Source organism: Larus michahellis, chromosome 3, assembly GCF_964199755.1.
Source record: "Larus michahellis chromosome 3, bLarMic1.1, whole genome shotgun sequence".
Classification (NCBI taxonomy): Eukaryota; Metazoa; Chordata; class Aves; order Charadriiformes; family Laridae; genus Larus; species Larus michahellis.
The window spans coordinates 82,883,744-82,902,381 of NC_133898.1; the positions used below are offsets into that span (position 1 = coordinate 82,883,744).

The following is an 18,638-nucleotide window of genomic DNA, read 5'->3' on the forward strand; positions in this document are numbered from 1 at the left end:
GGCTGGATCTTTGCAAACTCCTGACCCACAGGAACCCTTAACATTGTTGTCTTTTCCCACCTGTAGCCAGCAGTTCATCACATCAGGAAATAAAAGTGCACAGCGAGTGGTGAAATGACATATGTGCAAAGATGACAGCATCAGTGAGATATTTTTTGAATAGGGAATATAGCAGCATAGGATATGCCCTCCCTCTCTTCCCTCTGCCATCAAGAGAAAGCAAATTTTCTTCTATGGTTTGTAGGGAAAGACCAAAAACCGGTGAAACATCCATGGAGGACAGATGTACTTTTGATTAATCTGAATGCGTGACATCATTTTCATGATGCGGGGTTATGTTTTAGCTCCAATGATCCCCAAAGTAATACTGATATTTTATAACCCATTATTTCTTGCCAATTAACAGCAAATAGTCCTTTTTATAAAAAAAACCAAACCACAACTATTTGCAGTTTTTCCTTCAAATTTCAGTGTAGGCGCTGGCAGAAGGACAAAAGAATGCTCTGCTCTATCTCAGAGCAGCTAGCAGGAGGGGAGGCACCGTAAGAGTCGAATGAGAAGTCAGCAAGAATCTCTCCCTCTCTTCAAGGGGCTCTGGATGAGGCGCTAGGCAGTGATTAAGCTATGAGTAAAGTGCTGCGGGTGGAAATGGTCAGAAACCACAGAGAAACACAAGAGATAAACTCCTGGAAATACCTCTTCCCCCTGCTACCAGTGCTATTATTTTTGAACAGAAAATGAAAGCTGCGACATACAGCCAAGAAACGGGGACAAACTACACTGAGCTTAAAAAACAAGTAACCAGATGAGAAGGCCACAGGAGGTTTGCTCCTGTAAGACAAGTAAGCGTAGATGCAAGGCTCGACGAGCATTATGCAGTCAACACATATTTTGCCAGGCACCTAGACAGAGTCATGGCATATGGCCGCTTCCTCATAGAGTGAGGGCAGCCCTTTGGGAACATGACTGGACAGCCTTTAGTATATGCTATCAAAGCAGGCTTTTGCGCAACGCACTAAGAGATCTGGACTTGGAAAATCTGAGAGTGAACCAACATCCATGGTTCTGAAGGCCGGGGATACATTCAGGTTGTTTGTCCAGAACTTCATCAGATAAGACTCAGTTTGTAAACCAGTAACTGTTCAGATTTTTTATAATCTGCTTACATTTGAACGGGCACAGGGAACTCATTCTGTTGTGCTGGGTTTTTTAATTCCCCTTTTCCACTCCGAGCTACCTACTGTGACACAACAGATGATGCAGCTGTGTAATTATACAACTTATTATTAGATCACATAGGCAGGAGAGACATTACTAGCATTCTTTCTTTATACTGTAATCCACTTACTGAGGTTCATCATTGTCAGCTCTCTGGAGGAGGGATAGTGCAGCCTCTCTGCAAAGTCCCGGCAATACCACACAAGCAGCTCTTGGTTGGCAGGGATGGGCTTGATGGTGTAGAAGTAAATGTTCATTCCATTCTGACAAGCAGCCAAGTTCTGTTCCTGAACGGAGTAGCCAGGGTTTACATAACGCATCCAGTTGCTCTTGTCCTCGTTAAATCCGTCAATGAAATGGTGAAGCTCACCACTTGAATAGATCTGGAATAGAGAGGAAGTGCCTATGAATATATATACACATAATACACAACACATGCGCACAGAGTCCAGAGAGGAAAAATGATAAGGTGGGTTTTTTTGTAAACAATAAGGTATTACTAAAATAAGAATTCAAGCTGAGTCCCCCTCTTTCCCACTATGATATCCTCTGCGTTAAGAAAAGAGATGCTTATTCCACGGCAAATCCACAGTCACCTTTCCATGTCTGCTTAGCCTCTGTGGCTCTGTTAGTATGGACAAATCAGATCCAAAATCTGAAATGCAGAGTACTCTCCCTGCATGAGCAGTCTACCTTAGAGTCCTTTTCCTGGTGCTATGATCAACAAGTGGGTAATGCTAATGACTGCAGGTCTGAGTGCATGCTTGCATTAATGCTTTGAGTCACCTGTGTATAAGACTGACTGGCTGTGCTACGTCAGAGTCTTTCTCGCCTTTTTCTATGGCCTCTGTACTTGCAGTTTCCTACCACCTCCGCCCAAAGGTTTAAACTATGCAAACATCCTCCACCCCCCCAGAGTCCTAAAGCAACACTTGCTCATAGTTGGACTGTAGCCCTTTTGTAGAAAGGCTGGGCGAGGCAAAGATGAACTTCACCTGCCATAACTTAACGAAGACCTGGAGAGGGGCCAACCGATGAGAAGTCACTTTTCCTATCGAGGGACACGTTCTGGCTTGTCCACAGAAGGGAAAGAAAACATGAATCTAAAATCTGCTCAGTGGCTTGCGGGGAAAGAAGTCCCAATCACTAAGAGAAGCTACTGTTTCTTAATGTGGTAAGAATAAGAAAATTATTTAAAAAAAAAAAAGCAATGAAAAATCCAGGAGGTACATTTGTTAAAGACACATCCCTTACTTTCGGGGGGAACTAGCTCTGCGCTGGATGAAATGGGCTTTCTGGTTTTTGCAAAACAGATGACCAGGCGAAAGTCAGACCTCGAAGTGGGAGCAGCTTGCACCAGCGGCGCACCTCGCTGAGCAGGAAATGCCTTTCCAAAGGGGAGAGAAAACTTATCTCGGGGGAAAACACTCTACGGTGTGTTCCTGCCTTTGCCTTTGTGTTCACACCACCGTCTTTCGCACTGACCTGGCCGGGCAGCATGCCCCATGAGCGCCCACTGGCCAGCTGGGAACTCTCCTGTTCTGCCCAGGAGAGCTGCTGGTGGAGAGGGGCAAGGGAGCCTGGCCCTTTAATGCGGGCCGTAAACACCAGAATCACTTTCTTTAAGAGTAACTTCCTGTAAACTGAGAAGGGGGAAATACATGTGGCCTCATCAAAGCAGCTTGCGAGAGATTTTGCGGTGTGTTTGTTATGAGAAAATGGAAGAGAGCCGGGCGAGTTGTGCTGCATCAAGAGAAGCCTTCGGGTTTCTCTGTTCACCTCGGCTCGCAAACTTCCAGGAACACGGGGCTCCGGTGCTCGACGCCTGCCGCCGCTTCCCAAATCGGCCCTCCACGGCTCCCACGGCAGGGCCACGGATGCTGCTGGTCACCCTGCTCCTGGCTGCGGGGTGAAGGCGCCCCACCGGGCTCCCACCTATTCTGGGGAAGGCGAGACCAGATGTGCTGAGTCACGGCGTGGTTCCCAGAAATGACGTTGGCCCCGGGCAGCCCCGCTCCCCTCGTGCGGGCAAAGCGCAGGCAGCGTCCCGCCGCGCACACAGCAGATGTTCCCCCTCCTGCCAGCAAGCCCAGGATGCCTTTAATAACATGTGGGAAGTTATCATCTCCCACAATTTCCTTTGCATATGCAAGCCTGTTTCAGACCCCGAGGAAGGAATTCATTTTCGGTGCAGCAGCATGTCTTGAACGAATCAAGAGATTATAATAGGGAATTTAACGATGCTTAGACGGCTCCTAGGATATTATTTCTGAGGATCCCTCTGCATTAAGGCTTAAAATCACATCATGAGAATGATGTCATCTTTCTTGCTGCAATATACGAATGAAGTCCTGCAAGATGGTTAGCAGCCCCTCTTCCCAATGTTTGCCGTCTTACTACCAACTGGCAGGACTTGGCCTGGCATACAAGTCTCTTCCTATGCCAGAAGCAAGCTCCCGAAAAACTCGAGTATAAGAAACATTTTGTAGCCTTATGAATGTGAAAACAGTCGCCTGCTCTGTAAAAACACTCATGCAAATAACTGCCTGTGCAATGCTGTATTACATTGCACAAAGATGATCCGAGAAAACCAAAATGATGCAATTAGGTAGGAAGAAAGGGGTGTGGGGAACGCTGGTGCTTGCCCTGGGTTTCACCTGGATAAGAGGTCGGGATATTGCTAAGGCAGGCAGGCAGGCACCTGGGCACAGAGGCTTGGATATACTCCCAAATCCACCGATTTAGACACAACCTAAATGGCTAGAAGGCAGCAAAACAAATCCATGGAAGGAGATGGGGCTGAAGGAATGTTCTCTAACAATTAATAATGGGTCTGTAAAGGAGACTGAGGATTATGTCAACTGATAAACTGGAAGCATATTCCCCAGCACACACTTCCCAAGCCAAAACAAATTGGCTGGTGTTCCCTTTCAGCTTGTACTACGGAGTACAAATTAGGCATCACCTCTAGTGTTTGTCTGCCATTAATGGATTTTTCTCTTCACTAAGATCCATGGGCTGCTCTTTTAACACTTTCTGAAAAGCTTATGACTTGAATGATATACACCGACGGCCACCACCACTGTGTTATAGCAGGTCTATTCAAAACCCAGGGAAAAAATGTCACAAAATGTATCATAATTCCAGAGCAAAAGATTATGCAGTACTTTCACAGCTTCTTCATAGCTGGAAAAATCAAGGATACGTGGTATTTGCATAAACAAGAATGACTTTCCGTGGTGAAGAAATCCAAAATAACCTGCCCCTTCAGTAGGCAACAACTACTTCTTTACACAATCAAGCACTGATCCATTTTGGAAGACAGAGCCGGGAAGGGCTCTGGATCTCCCCTGCTCTCTCCACCCACACAGTCCCTACATCCAAGACAGCCAGGCTTTTACTTGGCTTACTTCAGCCCACTGTCTGTTTGTGCCTGGCAGTGTACAGAAGTTGCCCCCTGCATTTGCACAGGTCTGAAGCAGGAAGTGACCCAGCTTCTCAGCTGTACTCATTTAGTGATCTGCTTACTGCAACAACATGGTGCTGTTTTTTCCTGCTTACCCGCCAAAAGTATTTTCTGTTCGCATTCTTGGGAACCGTATCGCTGGTATAGATCTCTCCTACCAGGGGTCCAAAGCGCGTTCCTTTTGGGATGTACTCTTTGCTTATAACTCCAGTGACCTACAAGAAGAGCAGCACAGGATCAGTTCATCGCCAGCAGAAATCAAAAAGTCTTCCTTCCTCTCCCCTGTCCCCCAAGCCTAACAAGGTAAAGCAACCGGTGCAAGAAATTTTTAGTGACAGGTGAACAAAACAGAAATAAATTAACAATCGTGTTTGATACGGTATGACCAGCTTGTTAGATACTAACATCTTACCGAGACACATGGAAGCCAAAGATGAACACCGCCTGAAAAATGTGTTTTGTGGAAGTACATTTACAAGAAGAAACAGTAAGTGAAACGTACAGAGACTGTCAAATATCTTCAGAAGTTATTTCTGCTATCAAAGGCAACCCCCAAAAGTCTAGTTCCAGCAAACAGAACTATTCGATAGCTATCAATCACTTAACTGCTACAGAGCTTGCTTTTCTAATAAGTTAGGAACTGGAATGACTGCTCCTCCAGATCAAAATGAAACATCTTCCCCACCCCCACCCTCTTCACTCTATACCCGTCCCAATAGCTAAAAGGAGAACAAAAAAAAAAAAAAGACAACCTACAATTCTCTCACCAGCATACAGTGGCATACAAAACAGAATATGAAATGGCTTTGGGACATGTACTCACAGATCACCCTCTTTTATAAAAAGGAGGCAGCAGTTCCGGTAACATGTCAAGTGGGTTTGGTCAAAAAGGCGTCAGGGTTTTGATGAAAATGCTCCACTATGCTAGGTCTAAGAAATGTACTCTAGTTGTTCGGCTTCCTTCTTGACAGTAATTATACCAAAAAAAGTCACTGACCACAAATCAGGAAGCAATTCATCATTATTCAGAAGAACGTGCCTTGGAGTAACCCTTTGCAAAACACTGCTGAGTTATTGGTTTTGTCTCTCTCTGTTCCTCACTAATCTTTTTAAATGTAATGTATCCAAACAATGTTGGAAAACCAACAATTTTGTAAACCAAAAACCCCAAGCCTTTGCAAGATTGATCCTGCTGCTCAGATAGTGGAAAAAAAGGAAGGTGAAAAGCCCATTAATTTGGTATTAGAACCAAAGTTTCATGGCCAAATGTAATAACCGTATCCCCTTCACACATCTTGCCACTTTCAAAACGAGAGGGGAACAGCAGCAGTGGCTGATGAAAACCAAGAGTTGGGATTACTGTAACCCACAAGGAATCAACATTTCTACCAAAACAGATTAGCACTCATCAGACCCTGCAGATAGCTCACTTCAGCAAGCATTTAATTTTCTTTGTAACAGTCCTTTGCAGCAAAGGACAGTAAAAACCCTGGACTGTAGACAGCACTTCACAAATTAGCTAAGCTTTGTGATTTTCTCATGCTGCATTTTCTTCAGTTGTATCATCCTCTCACACCAAGTGAGAGAGGGAGAAATACTTGCCTGTGTATTGGTCAAGATTGAAAATTCCAGTAAACAACTAACGCCTAGCATAATTTCACGTTAAATGTCAAAATAAAAAGGACAAATAACAGCCATGGAATCACGGAGGTAATCCACCCGGAAACAGACTGCTGGGTGTACATGGTGGCTGTTTGCGCTTGTCTGCATTTCAACATGTGTTTCAGCACACTACAAAAAAATTAAACGTCAACAGTAGAGGTAGTTAAATGCTCCATTGATCTGTGCATCTGGACTGAAGAGAGAGAAAAGGGACTTCCAGAAATTTTCCTACACCTACCACAAGCTGAAACAAGCTCAGTGGCTCAGTTTTATTTTTGTCTTGCTTGTACATTTCTCATAGAGAGCTGAAAAAGGCAGATGTTCTTCTCATCTTCCCCATATATCTTCATTTACATCCATCTGCCCTCTCAGGAAAAGTTCACAACCAAGATACAGCACACCCTACCAGTTTTACTGTATGGTAGCTTCAGTTTTTTCATGGTTTTAAAATATCTTGGCCTTAATTAAAACAGCTTTAATGAAATTCTCAGAATCTCTAGAAATCACTCCTCGAACTAGTCAACTTGAAACACTGACTGAACTGGCGTCTCTGACACAGCAGATACTTTTTGATACCCACCTTACAAGCAGTGTTTGCTTCTTCCCCGGTGCAGCTGAACACTAAGACAATTTCTCACCCAGTGCCCATCACGTTATTTTGGCAGAGGATGTTCTGCACATCCACGTGTGCCAACTCTGAAGTTTTGCTAAACCAGACTAAAGCTGTCCAGATGACTTTTAACTGAGGGTGGATTTCTGGTCAGCAATTCTTGGCCTCCGTTGTGCCCCAAACAAGCTCAGTTGCTGTGGTCGAGGAGGGAGGGGTACCCTCCAGGAAAGGGGTGCCGGCACTGTCAGGACAGGCTGGCTCCAGGCTTCTGGCAGCCCCACTGCCGCAGCCAAAAGGGGCTCCTGCCTCGCTGCAGCTTGCGGGGGGGGGGCAGCTTAACAAGAGGCCACGAAGTACAGAGCTGCCGAGCACTTGTAGGCAAAACAGCGAAGGAACTCCACGTCCAGAGCTGAGGAGAAGCTGTCTCCCGGCTGCCGAAAAGCTGTCGCAGAGAGGCATTTCAGACTTGTGTCCACCAGGTGTCCTTCAGCACATTGCTGCCTCTCGGCGATGAGACCTTCCGAAACAGCCTCGTGTCAGGGAACCACAGAGGAGCATGACCTGAGCTCGCTCCCCACAAATAAGAGCCTACCGCCCTTGTGCAGCCTTCTGGGTCTGCACCACGCCGTGTGGGAGCAACGCGCTATTTTCAGAACAATTTCCTCTCTACAGACGCTTACCCCCCTCTTCCTTCAAAGCTCCAAACTTTCAACGCTCTTGCAAGCGGGCCGCTACCACATTTTTCCTTACAGCAAAACAGCATTTCCAGCACGAAGACGAAGCCAAACGTTAGCCTGAGGCCGTATGGCCGGTTCCCGGCGCTGCAGGCAGCTGTGGCTCCTGACGAGGCCGGGCTGAGCTAACCCGCTCTCCCCTGGCTCCAAGCGGGACGGGATGCGCCGAGCGGAGCCGGGATGGAGAGCGGGAACCAGCTGCAACCTGGAGGCGCTGCGGCTGCCGGGCGGGCTGGCGGGGGAGAGCCCGGCCGCCGCGGGCCGGCCCGGCGGGGGGAGCCCCGGGGCCGGGGCCGTGAGCAGCCCCGGGCGGCGGCGGCGGCGGGCCTGGAACTGACCAGGGTCCTAATGCGGCGCCGGGGGCCGGCGGCCGGGAGCAGGGCGGCGGGCAGGGGCTGGGACGGAGCCCGGCGGGCCTGGCCAGCAGGCCGGGTGGCAGAGCCCCGTTGCCAAATTTGATAATAAAGGCGCTTCCAAAGACCAACACTCCTACATCTTTCTTTGGGGAGAGCGCGCTGGAAGTAAAGGACGACCCCTGTTAATGCTGCAAGGGGAGGGTGTTTGGCAATGGGATCGCTGAACTGCTTTAAAAACAACCCCAAACACCGAACAAACTCTTATTGGCTTCAGAAAAATAACAGCATTCTCCAAACACAAATAGGAAAGGCCATCACGTGTCCTGGAATAACACCGATTTATTTTTTTTTTAAACTACTAGTTCTAGGCTTGGATAAATTTTGCCCCTTCGTTCAGTGACGAGTTTTCTAAAAGAGATGCCATGAAATAAAAGGCTTTCAGACCGCTTCCTGGGTGATCACATATAAAAGAAATAAAATAAATAAAAACAATAGGGGAGAGCAAGCGTCCGAGGTCAGCAAGGCACACTTCGTAACAGCCCAAAATCACTGCTTTCACCAAAATCACTGATTGAGGGTCTGTCTCTAAGAAACGGCCTTATCAGAGAAATGCAACAAGTAACGGGTTTGCTGAGATATGTTTCCCTCTGTCAAGCTCACAGACCAGGACGCACTAGTGATATTCAAGACAGCAGAGTAACTGGCACTCTATATCAAGAAGGGCTGTTTGGGTTTTAAGGACTGAGACCAAAGGGAAAAAATACTGAAAAAAAAGTTTCTAAATATCTGCATGGAAAAGATCATTCACATATGGCCTTCTAGAGCATGATTTTGGCACTGAGTTTCATCATTTTTTGTCAATTGCTAAAACTGGAGCAAAGGATAAATAATTCATGCATAGAAATAAATAAATGACTTCATGTAAATCTAGCAGCCTAAAATGTTACGAGCAGTAGTAATTCATTTTTTAAAATGCTGACACATACTGTGAACTCATACTGAAAAATGTGTCCTTCAGAAAAATCCCTGATGAAGATCCAAAAACAAACAAGAGTATGACGTGTCATGGACTCCCTTGCAAACTCAATAACCCTTTAAAAAGGAGCTACTCACTTCACAAAGCATGCAAGGAAAAGAAACACAAAAAGCAACCCTTCCCAAACAACAGCGGTAGTACTTCCTCCCTCCTAAGTCGGCACGCAGTACTTTTCCTACTCCAAGTGGAGATATAATACTAATCATGACAGCACTAGGATTTCGTGATCTAATCATGACAGTATTAGCATTTCACAAGCGATGTATTATATATGTTTTTGTCAATAAACTGACTCAGCATTTAAAACTCTCGACCAGATGAAGCCACAGCTCTCCCCAAAGTTAACAATGAAGACAGCTCACATCTGAAACCCACTGACAAACACGCATGCATGCATCCCCCAAAGTCTTACCTCATCCTTTCGCAAGTGAAAAAAACCCACCCTATCGAGCTGTCGGGACTCCAGTGGTTTTCCATGAGGTCAAAACCAGAATCAGGCTCCCTCTCTGACCCCACAAACACTGATGTGCGAGAGCAACACGCACTTAGTCCTGACCCCGTTGAACAAAATCAAACTTGGAAGGCAGACGGAAAAAAATAATGTTTCACATCAGAAGTTGCTAGAATGCAAGCAGATTACGCCATTTGCAACTATTTCACCCTGCAGACAAGTAGCAAATGAGTGACCTGTCCGGACATTCACAGGACTGTAGCTTTCACAGAAGGTGGGGGAAAAAAAGGATCAGATCGGCCCTTTCATTCAGAGCTACCTTAGAAATATTCAGGATTTGAAAGCTCCTATCGCTTCTTATGGTAGGTACTATTCAGTGCAAATAAAAGACGGGGGGGAACTCTGGAGAACAAAAGGAGGATGTCCTATATTCAGACTCCCACTAGCAGGGAGCTGCACGGGTCGCATTTTACAAGGAAGAACCAGGAATCTTTCAACGACTTCTCTCTCTCCCCACACACCTCTTATACAGAGATGGCAGCAATCCTCCTACCCTGATTCACTGACCCGAGCTGTAGTGTAAGGAAATTACATCTCGGTGTTTCCAAACACGGCGCTGGGAATTTTGAAAGCTCCTCGGACGTCTCCTGCCGCGGAGGCAGAGAGAGCGAGCAGCCTGAGCAGGCAATCAGTCACCAGCCGGCTGCCGAGGATCTGCCCGAGCTGTTGAGCTGCAAGCTCATCCTTCGACCAAGAAATCCTTCCATAACACACAGCAGAGTCGCAGCTTTATCTCCCCCCCCAAAAGTAAGACCTATCTAACAATGCAATAACACAAAACAAGGCTTCACACTCTTTTTCTGGAGCATGTCCTTTCTCTGCCAAAGTTCTTCAGGGCAGGGCAGGGCAGATGGGAAGAGAAGTGATTTTACAGGAGAATTTAGCTTTAACCTCTTACCAAACCTACCAGGCACTATATTACACACTGCCAAGCTAAATTCCACGGTGCCAATACCCTCCAGCTGGGGGTCCGGCCCTATTTCTGTACGCAGGATGAAACAAGTACCTACTTTGGAAGGAAATATTTGATAGGCACAGATGAGTGTACCTCTTCTTTTTAGCTCTGTGGTCAGTGTGTTTAGCCAAAGTAGAAGCACAGGTAATAGCTGCTATACCACAAGTCTCAGCACAAGGAGAAATGAAGGGTTGTCCCTTGGGTTATTACCCCGCCGAACATCACACCTAGCTATAATAGCTACTCTATATGAAGGAGTAAACACAAAACCAAATTGCTCATCCGGGCTCATTTCTTTCCAGCCCTTCTGAAACAACAACAAAGAATGTACCCACTCTAGGGACAAGGATAGGGCAGACTCGCACAGCTAGCTACCAGTGAAGATACTGTCCCAGATAAACAAAAGTTAATTTAAGCTACGGCCACCCTTCTGTCAAGTTCGCTACAGTTCTACCATCACTTCCTTAACCGATATGCTGGAGTTTTTAAGAATTTAGGAAGTCGCAAATACGGCAAGCTCACGAAAAGAATAAAGCAATTTCATAACCAAAGGGAAAACAAAAAGAAATAATTAAACACATTTCCAGGAATTTGTTTTTTTTTCCCCTCTACTTTTTTTAAAGCTATTTATTGGACAACCGAGGCACTTTAATCTCTGAGCCAGAGGCAATGAATGGTCCTGGCAAACAGCAGTCTAGAAATTGGCACAGAGAACTACCCCACAGTTTAAATATGCTTATTCAGATGCTGTTCAAATTGTGTGAAAATTTAACTGTTTGCGAATTGGTAGAGAACCAGTTTCAGGGATAGGCTAGCTGCGATTTCCAGTGAAAATGCTGCATGACATATGAACAGCTCAGTTTCTTGCAGGACTTATTAGGGTACCATCTTAAAAGTCAGCGGGCAGCATCTGTTGTTGATGGTGGTGGGGTGTGTGTGTGTGTGTGTGTGTGTGTGTGTGTGTTGAAGAATGGGAGCCAGGGTGAGCACACACTTTGCAAAGCGCTGTGATTTGGCTTGTCTGACTCCAACCTTCCCCAGAGCATCGCCGCTTACCTCTTTGCAGTTAGATGCATATTTGAAAGTCAAGTTCCTTGGCAAGGAAGCCTCTGCCTGAGTTAGGGTGCCTCCGTCGGCACTGGGATCCAACGGGTGATCGTTTACAATGTATGTGCACTTCTCTTCAAAATCGGCTTCCGTCCACAGAGTCATGTCTGCATCTTCCATGTCCATTTTCATTGTCCACTCTCTCCCTTTCACCAGATTCTTGAAACTCACAGCGTCCGAGCTACACTGTGTAGCAGCCTGGAAAATAAGAAAACAGCCTTTAATCCTCATTGTCCTTCAGTGTTGTGGTTTCCGTTGAGACAGCGTGACTAATACAGTAGTCTGTGACACTTTAAAAGCGTATGCAGGATAGTTGGTACAGTTGAGTAATAGCCAAAAAGCAGTGTAAACGAAGCTGTGCTGACTGAAGCAGCACCTTAAAACGCCAGCCTTGGTAATGAGGAGGGAACAAAAACAAAGAGGAAAAAATCCCTAGGCTGACAACCGCTTTACCTTTTTCAGACCCTTTCCTTAATGCCTCAGAGAGAAAAAAAATATTCCATACTGAAGAAAACGTGGGGTCATGGCCGCGAGACCACTTAGTTGCCTGTGGAAAAGCTGCCTCAAAAAAGTGTCACAAACAAGGAGAGGAAGAGGAAAGGAGCTGCTGTCTGCGTCTGAATGAAGCTAAAAATGGAAAGCGCATGTTGGAAGAGCGGAACCCAGCCTTGCCTCTTCCAAATGGGGAAGCCTGAACTTTCCCACCGGCTTTCAACACACAAACAACTTTCAAAACAACCTGGCCCCCCCGCCTCCTCCTCCTGACGTCCCCTTATCCTTTGGCATGGAAGGCTGAGAAAGCCGACATCCTGCCAGCATCACTGCAGCAGCGGCAGCCCTGCACAAAGCACTGCAACACGTTCCCGGGGTGGGGGGGTGGGGAGAAAAGGAGCAGGAGAAATAAATAAAGTAAATAATTTTAAATAGGTTTTTCTATCCCAATTGATTTTGATGGTACCTCCGAGAATTACCATCGCAAAGCACTGGCTGGGAGTCTCGCAGGACAATTCCACCAAATCCTTCAATCCGTCTGTCTATTTAGGACACTGTTATCAAACCTATCCCCAAACAGGTCCGAGGTCGGGCTCTTTCCGTAAGGTTCATCAGGGACCAAAATCTGTGCCTACGCCGGTAGCTGGGAATGACGCTCAAGCCCGGTGTAAAATCCCTTCATTTCTTCCTTTTTGGACACGCAGCTACTGCGAGACTCACACCCCTCCGCCGGGAAAAACGAAAACACGAAGACTGGAAGAGCGCGATCCCCCAAGGCAGAGGTTAAGGGCTGACCGACTCCCCCCGGGCTGAGGGCAGACCCCCGGGCCCGCCTCTCCCGCCCCGGGGAGGCCCGGCCGGCCCGGCGGAGGCGGGGGGGAGGTGGCAGCGGACAGGCAGCTCCCCCCCTGCCAGGGCCGCCGGGGGGACCAGCCCCCCGAACCCCGTCCCGCCGATGGTTGCCGGCTCTCGGCATTAAAAGGGGGAGAAGGAGGTAAACAGCGAAACTCGGGACGGGAAGGGGCGGTGGGGGGTGACAGTTGGGCGGCGGAGCGAAAGGGTTAATGCCGACCAGCGGAGCGTTCCCCGCCCGGGAGAGGCGACGACGAGGAAACTTTCGCTCCGTCCTCCGGGCGCCGCCGAGAAGAAGGAGCCGCGACGGTGGAAGTCGGGGGGCGGGGGGTGAGGGGAAGAAGCGGGGCGAGGGGGGAGGCATCGCTCTCCTTTCCTTACCGGGGCAGAGTCCGCGCGCCTCTCCACACCGAAGCCCACCGTCGGCGGCAACCCTGGCTCATCTCTACAGAGTAAACATTCCTCCTTCCTTCCAGCGGCCGGCTCCCCGGGAGACTGACTCACACCTCCCGCCGCCGCCGCCGCCGCTCCCTCCCGCTCCTCCCCCCCGCTGTCAAGACAGGTGCCGCCGCCGCCGCCGCTGCTCTTGCCGCCGGGGAACGCTGGGGGGCCGCCTGCCACAGCCGCGCGCACCGCCCGGCCCCGCGCGCCCGGCCCGGCCCGGCCCGGCCCCTCCCTTCGCCCTCACAGGGCGGGGAGGTGGGGCTCTACCTGCCGCCCTCTTAAAATTATCGTTATTATCTATTTTATTCTATTTATTTATTTTTCTCCCTTTTCGACCAAGGTGCGACGGCCGGGGAGGGCCTCCCTGCGCAGGCGGGGAGACCTGGGTCGGGCGGGCACCTCTGGGCTCGGCGGGAGGCGCAGCGCGAGCCCGTTTTCACTAAAAATCTGTTTCTCCTGCTGTTTTTAAGCTCCAGAGGGTCAACACGTACCCGCTTTCATTCTCCCTCGATTTGACTAGTTAGAACACCATAAAAAAAAAACCAAAAAAAAAAAACCAATTAAAATCACTCCCAGGTTCCAGAATATCGACTAAAACCCGATTTAACCCTTAACAAGACAGCACTTTACTTGCTGTGACCAATCGGGGAGTTTCAGAGTTCTGATTTTATCCCTTCCTAGCGTCTCCCTCTAATCAACGCTTGTAAAAGGAATTAGGAAAAACATTTCCGTTTCTTCCTTTAGGGACAGCTGTTCCCTCGCTGCCGCCTCAGCAGCCGCTGGGAAGCGACATGGCGGGAGCGGGGCAAGGCCGGCAGCGCCCCCAACCTTGACGCCTCTTTTGCCAGGGGGCAAGAAAACGAGTGCTTCATCTTGCGCGGGGCGATACACAAGCGACCATCCAGGAACAGGCTGGTGATGGAAGGAGGATTGGTATAGCAATTAGCGGACCCCGCGCCCCATTATTATTTCTTTTTTTCCCCCCTCCGATCCAAGTCGGCGTGCTGGCTGAAGGAAGGACATCCTGTGATGATGGCATACAATGTCCTGTTTGTTTATTATTAAGAGCATTCCTGCTTCTCATTACCAAACAACCAGATGCCTTACTTCCTTCAGTGGTCCTGTCTCTTCAGCGAGGCGTCCTCAGGCTCCGAGGAACGGTGATGCACAATTCCATTTATAGCCATCGACAGCCCACTGCGAACGCTAGCTGCTGCACTGAGAGGCAACTCCACTACACTTTTCCTCCTTCTTGCCTGTCTGCGCGTGTATTTCTTAATCAGTTTCCCAGCACTTTACGTGGCAGCTAGTTTCACATTCTTCTTTTAAACACACTTATATTCTGGGCTGATCTGGGTGTTACGTACTTCTTCACAGGCAAAAAGGGTGAAAGAGGAAAAAAAAAAGCACGTTTTACGCAATCGGGTGCCTGTCTGTCTCTCTGATGGGTGTACACACATCCCTTTCCCTTAACCTGCTCCTCCTCCCTCTGATAAAAAGACGTGTGGAAAGGATTACTTGCCATTTTCGGTCTGCGATGCTGAGAATAGTATATCTGTGTAAAGACCTTCTGTATGCGCTAACACAGGAGGGCTCGTGGCAGCAGACATAAGTAGGGCAACTGCTTGCAAGTGAGTGAGCGTCCCAGCTTAACTTCCACCATGGCGTAATTCCACAAGAGAGGTGGCCCGAGCACTGGGCTGAAGGATATAAATGTAATTGGATATACCCAGTAAAACCGAGGCGCATCCAAAATGAGGTCTAGGAAGGCTCTGAAGTAGGAAGAACCATTCATTAAAGGAGAGAAATCCGGCCTACTTGATTGGGTTAATTAACTGATGCTGAGTCACACCGCATAGAACAGAAAAACAATGTAGTCATACTGAAGGTGATTATTTTACCGAAAAATAGTCTCACTCTGAGAGGCAGCTGTTTCAGAGCTTTTCACTTCCCTGTTAGCTTGAAAGAAAAAAAAAAGGGGGGGGGGGCAAGAAGAAAGGGTTGATGGGTTTCCTTCAGGGGCTGTTCTTCTTAATTTGAAGGAGAGAACAGGAGAAAAGCAAATCTGCCTTTCAACGAACTGAGAATGCTTTTGGGCAGGAGAAGAAGAGGAAGCAGAGATTAGATCAGATCAGATGAAGTGAAATATTCGTCAGGATGACAGGAGGATGCCAATATCCCAGGTCAGTGCGGCTCCCTTCCCGGAACCTGAGGAGGCGAGTACAGCCTATGAAGCCTACGGACTTCAAATAACTCCGTGGCACACTCCGAGGCTATCCTGAAATTAGCTCCAGGTGTCTCAGGGAAGCTGAGCCCAGAACTACTGTAGTGCAGGAGAAGGGATTTCACTGGCGTGCAGGTCTAGCCTAATGGTGCCTGATGTGGAGTAAAACTAAGTTTATCAAGAAAGAAGAGACAGAAACAAATTGTTAAGAATGTGTACTGAAGTAAGAATCAAAAAGGAAACTCTGCCATTAAAGAAATATATAGACTGACCTTCTGACCTTCCTCCTTAATAGAGAAACATAAAAAGATGCCCTGTTCAACCAGCAGTTTTCTGCTCTTTTATAGAAATCTTTCATGCCAGTAGCTGCTATTGTCTGGAATGTGCAATCTCAAAATGTTGTTCATTTCAAAAAGAACATTTTTAGTCATATTTTCATTTTTTCCTTCTCGCTCATAGAAAACCTCAATTACCGTATTAATCAGCATTTCTCAGGCAGCTCTCTCTGCAGCAGCTTTCAGCCTGGCAACAAATCATGAATGGCCCTAACAGCTCTGATCTCAGAAATCCCCATCCATTTCCTTTGATGCTATCACCACTTCAGCTCAACAACAAGCCTGCCCCGCTCAGCTGCCGCTGCTGCTGCTGTTCTCCCTGCGCCTGCGAGAGCTGTAATCGTAAGGGGAAGAAGGAGGGAAGGGAGCTGGCTCTAATAGATGAAACTTCTTTAGAAAGTTGGAGGGGAGATAAAATGCACACAAGAGATTAAAGCGGAGTCTCATTTTCACATCCTCCCCTTCCCCTTACCCAAACAAGGTCAGTGGCAGATTGACCACATCAAGAGTAACTACCAGACCCACCCCCATTTCCCACTTCCTGCATGTAGGCATCCTTGTGCTGGTAAACATTTGGGGACCAGTTGTGGTCATTACTCGGAGAAGGTACATGATGTAGTTGCACGACTGCACAGCTTTTAAAAGCCAACCGAGAAATCAAACTCAAAGAAGTATGATTCTTACTCAAAGAACTCAAAGAAACTCAAAGAACTTGCTTTCAAGTTCTGCTGAGATAAACTCGTGTTTTGGGGCCATGTTTCTGAAAACGTGGTTGCTGTTAGATTCAAGGGAAAGAGAGAGACCCAGCACCCTGTGCAACAGGAAAAGTTAAAGCCTTCTTCTCACAGACTGTCCTGACCTTTACAAAACACAGCCTATGGGCTTCAGATACCATCTCAGAGGCTTTGTATGCCCTCGACTACTTCAGCATGGTACTGCCTATAAGGAGAGAAATTAAAATTGCACTTGAATCTACATGAAGGTTTTTGCAAGGGCATTTGGGGTGGTGTATGTTGTAGCCAGGAGGCTTTTGAATTAACACACGCAGCTTTCAGGGACTGCCTTTAATTACAGAGCACCCTGGTCACTGCCTCGTAGCGCTTCCAAATGCCTTCACGTTTATTTTTGTCTCGGCTGTGCAATACCAAGAACAGATCTTTTGGCTGCACTCTCAGCTACTGCCTAGTGCAAGCCTTAACATCTCTCTTGATTTCGGTTGTTTTTTCCTCTCAAGAAATTTTCCTTAAAAAGAAAAAAGGAGTCAAACTAAAATACCATATCCCTTTTTGTTTCCAGCTAGGCCTTATTAAAACACTGCTCAGATGACTTATGAATAAGCCAAAACAACCCTCCTCCAATGGAAAAAAACATTCTTGCAGCACACAGAAGCGAGAACTAAGCTTCAGCCATTTCCTCTTGTTGAGGCTCAAGTTTGAGAAGAAGGAGCCCAGGCTGTCTGGGCCCGCTATCAGCAGGGCCAGAAGTCACTGTGAGAAGCTGGGCTTCTCTTTGCTGAGAACGCAGCTGAGCAGCAAAGATGAAACAGTCTGAAGCCACTCACTCTTGTTTCCCAGGAAGCAAGCTGGGGCGAAGGTATTGAGAAAGCAGCAGCAGCAGCAGAGGTTTGGTCACGGCTCTTCTTTTTTTTTTCCATCGTGGGAGAAGGCAGCAAGGTCTGGACTAAACATAAGGAGCCATCTCCTTGTCCCTTACAAGAAGGGAAATGTCTCAAAGCAAAGACCACACATTTTCCCCTCTTGGTTCCATCAGCCTTCCCATCACACTTCTGAGTGACAGTGGTCTCGGGAAAAGTAGGGATGATAGCCAGGAGCCCATACAATGCTTGTATTGTCTTAGCATGTTTCTACCAACCCAAGTTTATACCAGACAAGAAAACCTGAGCACAAAAAAATAACCTTCCACATCCCAGACATGGACTTTTGAATATTCTGTCCATAGCAATCGAGTCTGAGGAAAAATCAGTGAAAACAGGCAAACCCATTCCAACCACTTTCCAACCTTACTGGTGACAGAGGACTGTCAGAGGAAAGGGTGTGCTTTGGGAAATTTTCCTTTAAAATAGGCTGATTTCCAGGTTGTTATGGATGAGGGATGGGACGGTATACATACATTAGAAGGCTCGCTCCTGTGACTATTTCGAAGACATCAGCCCCGCAACAAGCTCAAAACAATCTGAAATAACAAAGCCACCTCAGAATTAATTGCAATAGTTCATCAGCTTTCACGTCTCTTCCCAACTTGGCAGTCACGGCACTTTTTGGGGTATTGTCTCCTCAACCTGCCTGGTAAGTCATAGTGATATGAACCACAGTGAAACTTCACACTCAGTTCCTGCACAATTCAGTTTTCATTTCAGGTAACTCTCCAGGCTGCCCGATCTCCTGGAGTTGATGAACACAGCAGAAGGAAGGTGAGATCCATGGGTGGAACCACGCCACTTTTCTCAGACAAAGAACTGGCCACAGAGCGCATTTCAAAACAGATTAACAAAAACAACAGCTACACACCATGACAAAGCGCATACGGTGGAAACAAAAATATTTACCCACAGATTATCACAGATCCAGCTATGCAACTACCGTGCAGCTAGGACCAAAGGATCTGAAATTGTGACT

The 18,638-nt window shown here is 47.4% G+C and overlaps 1 protein-coding gene across 3 annotated transcripts in view; it reads right to left on the reverse strand.

Moving 5' to 3' along the window:
• The window catches only part of PRDM1 (PR/SET domain 1), a 102,957-nt gene that overhangs the window by 12,136 nt on the left and 72,183 nt on the right, over positions 1-18,638 (reverse strand). The window contains exons 1-4 of one of the 3 annotated variants that reach the window (XM_074581029.1): positions 13,381-13,493; positions 11,605-11,853; positions 4,780-4,899; positions 1,349-1,601 (exon numbers count right to left, since the gene is read on the reverse strand). In XM_074581029.1, the coding sequence (XP_074437130.1) occupies positions 1,349-1,601; positions 4,780-4,899; positions 11,605-11,787 (556 nt within the window). In that variant the 5' untranslated portion in view covers positions 11,788-11,853; positions 13,381-13,493. Of the gene's footprint in view, positions 1-1,348; positions 1,602-4,779; positions 4,900-11,604; positions 12,290-13,380; positions 13,494-18,638 lie in introns of those variants that run through there. The other 2 variants (XM_074581028.1, XM_074581027.1) reach the window with 2 other exon arrangements.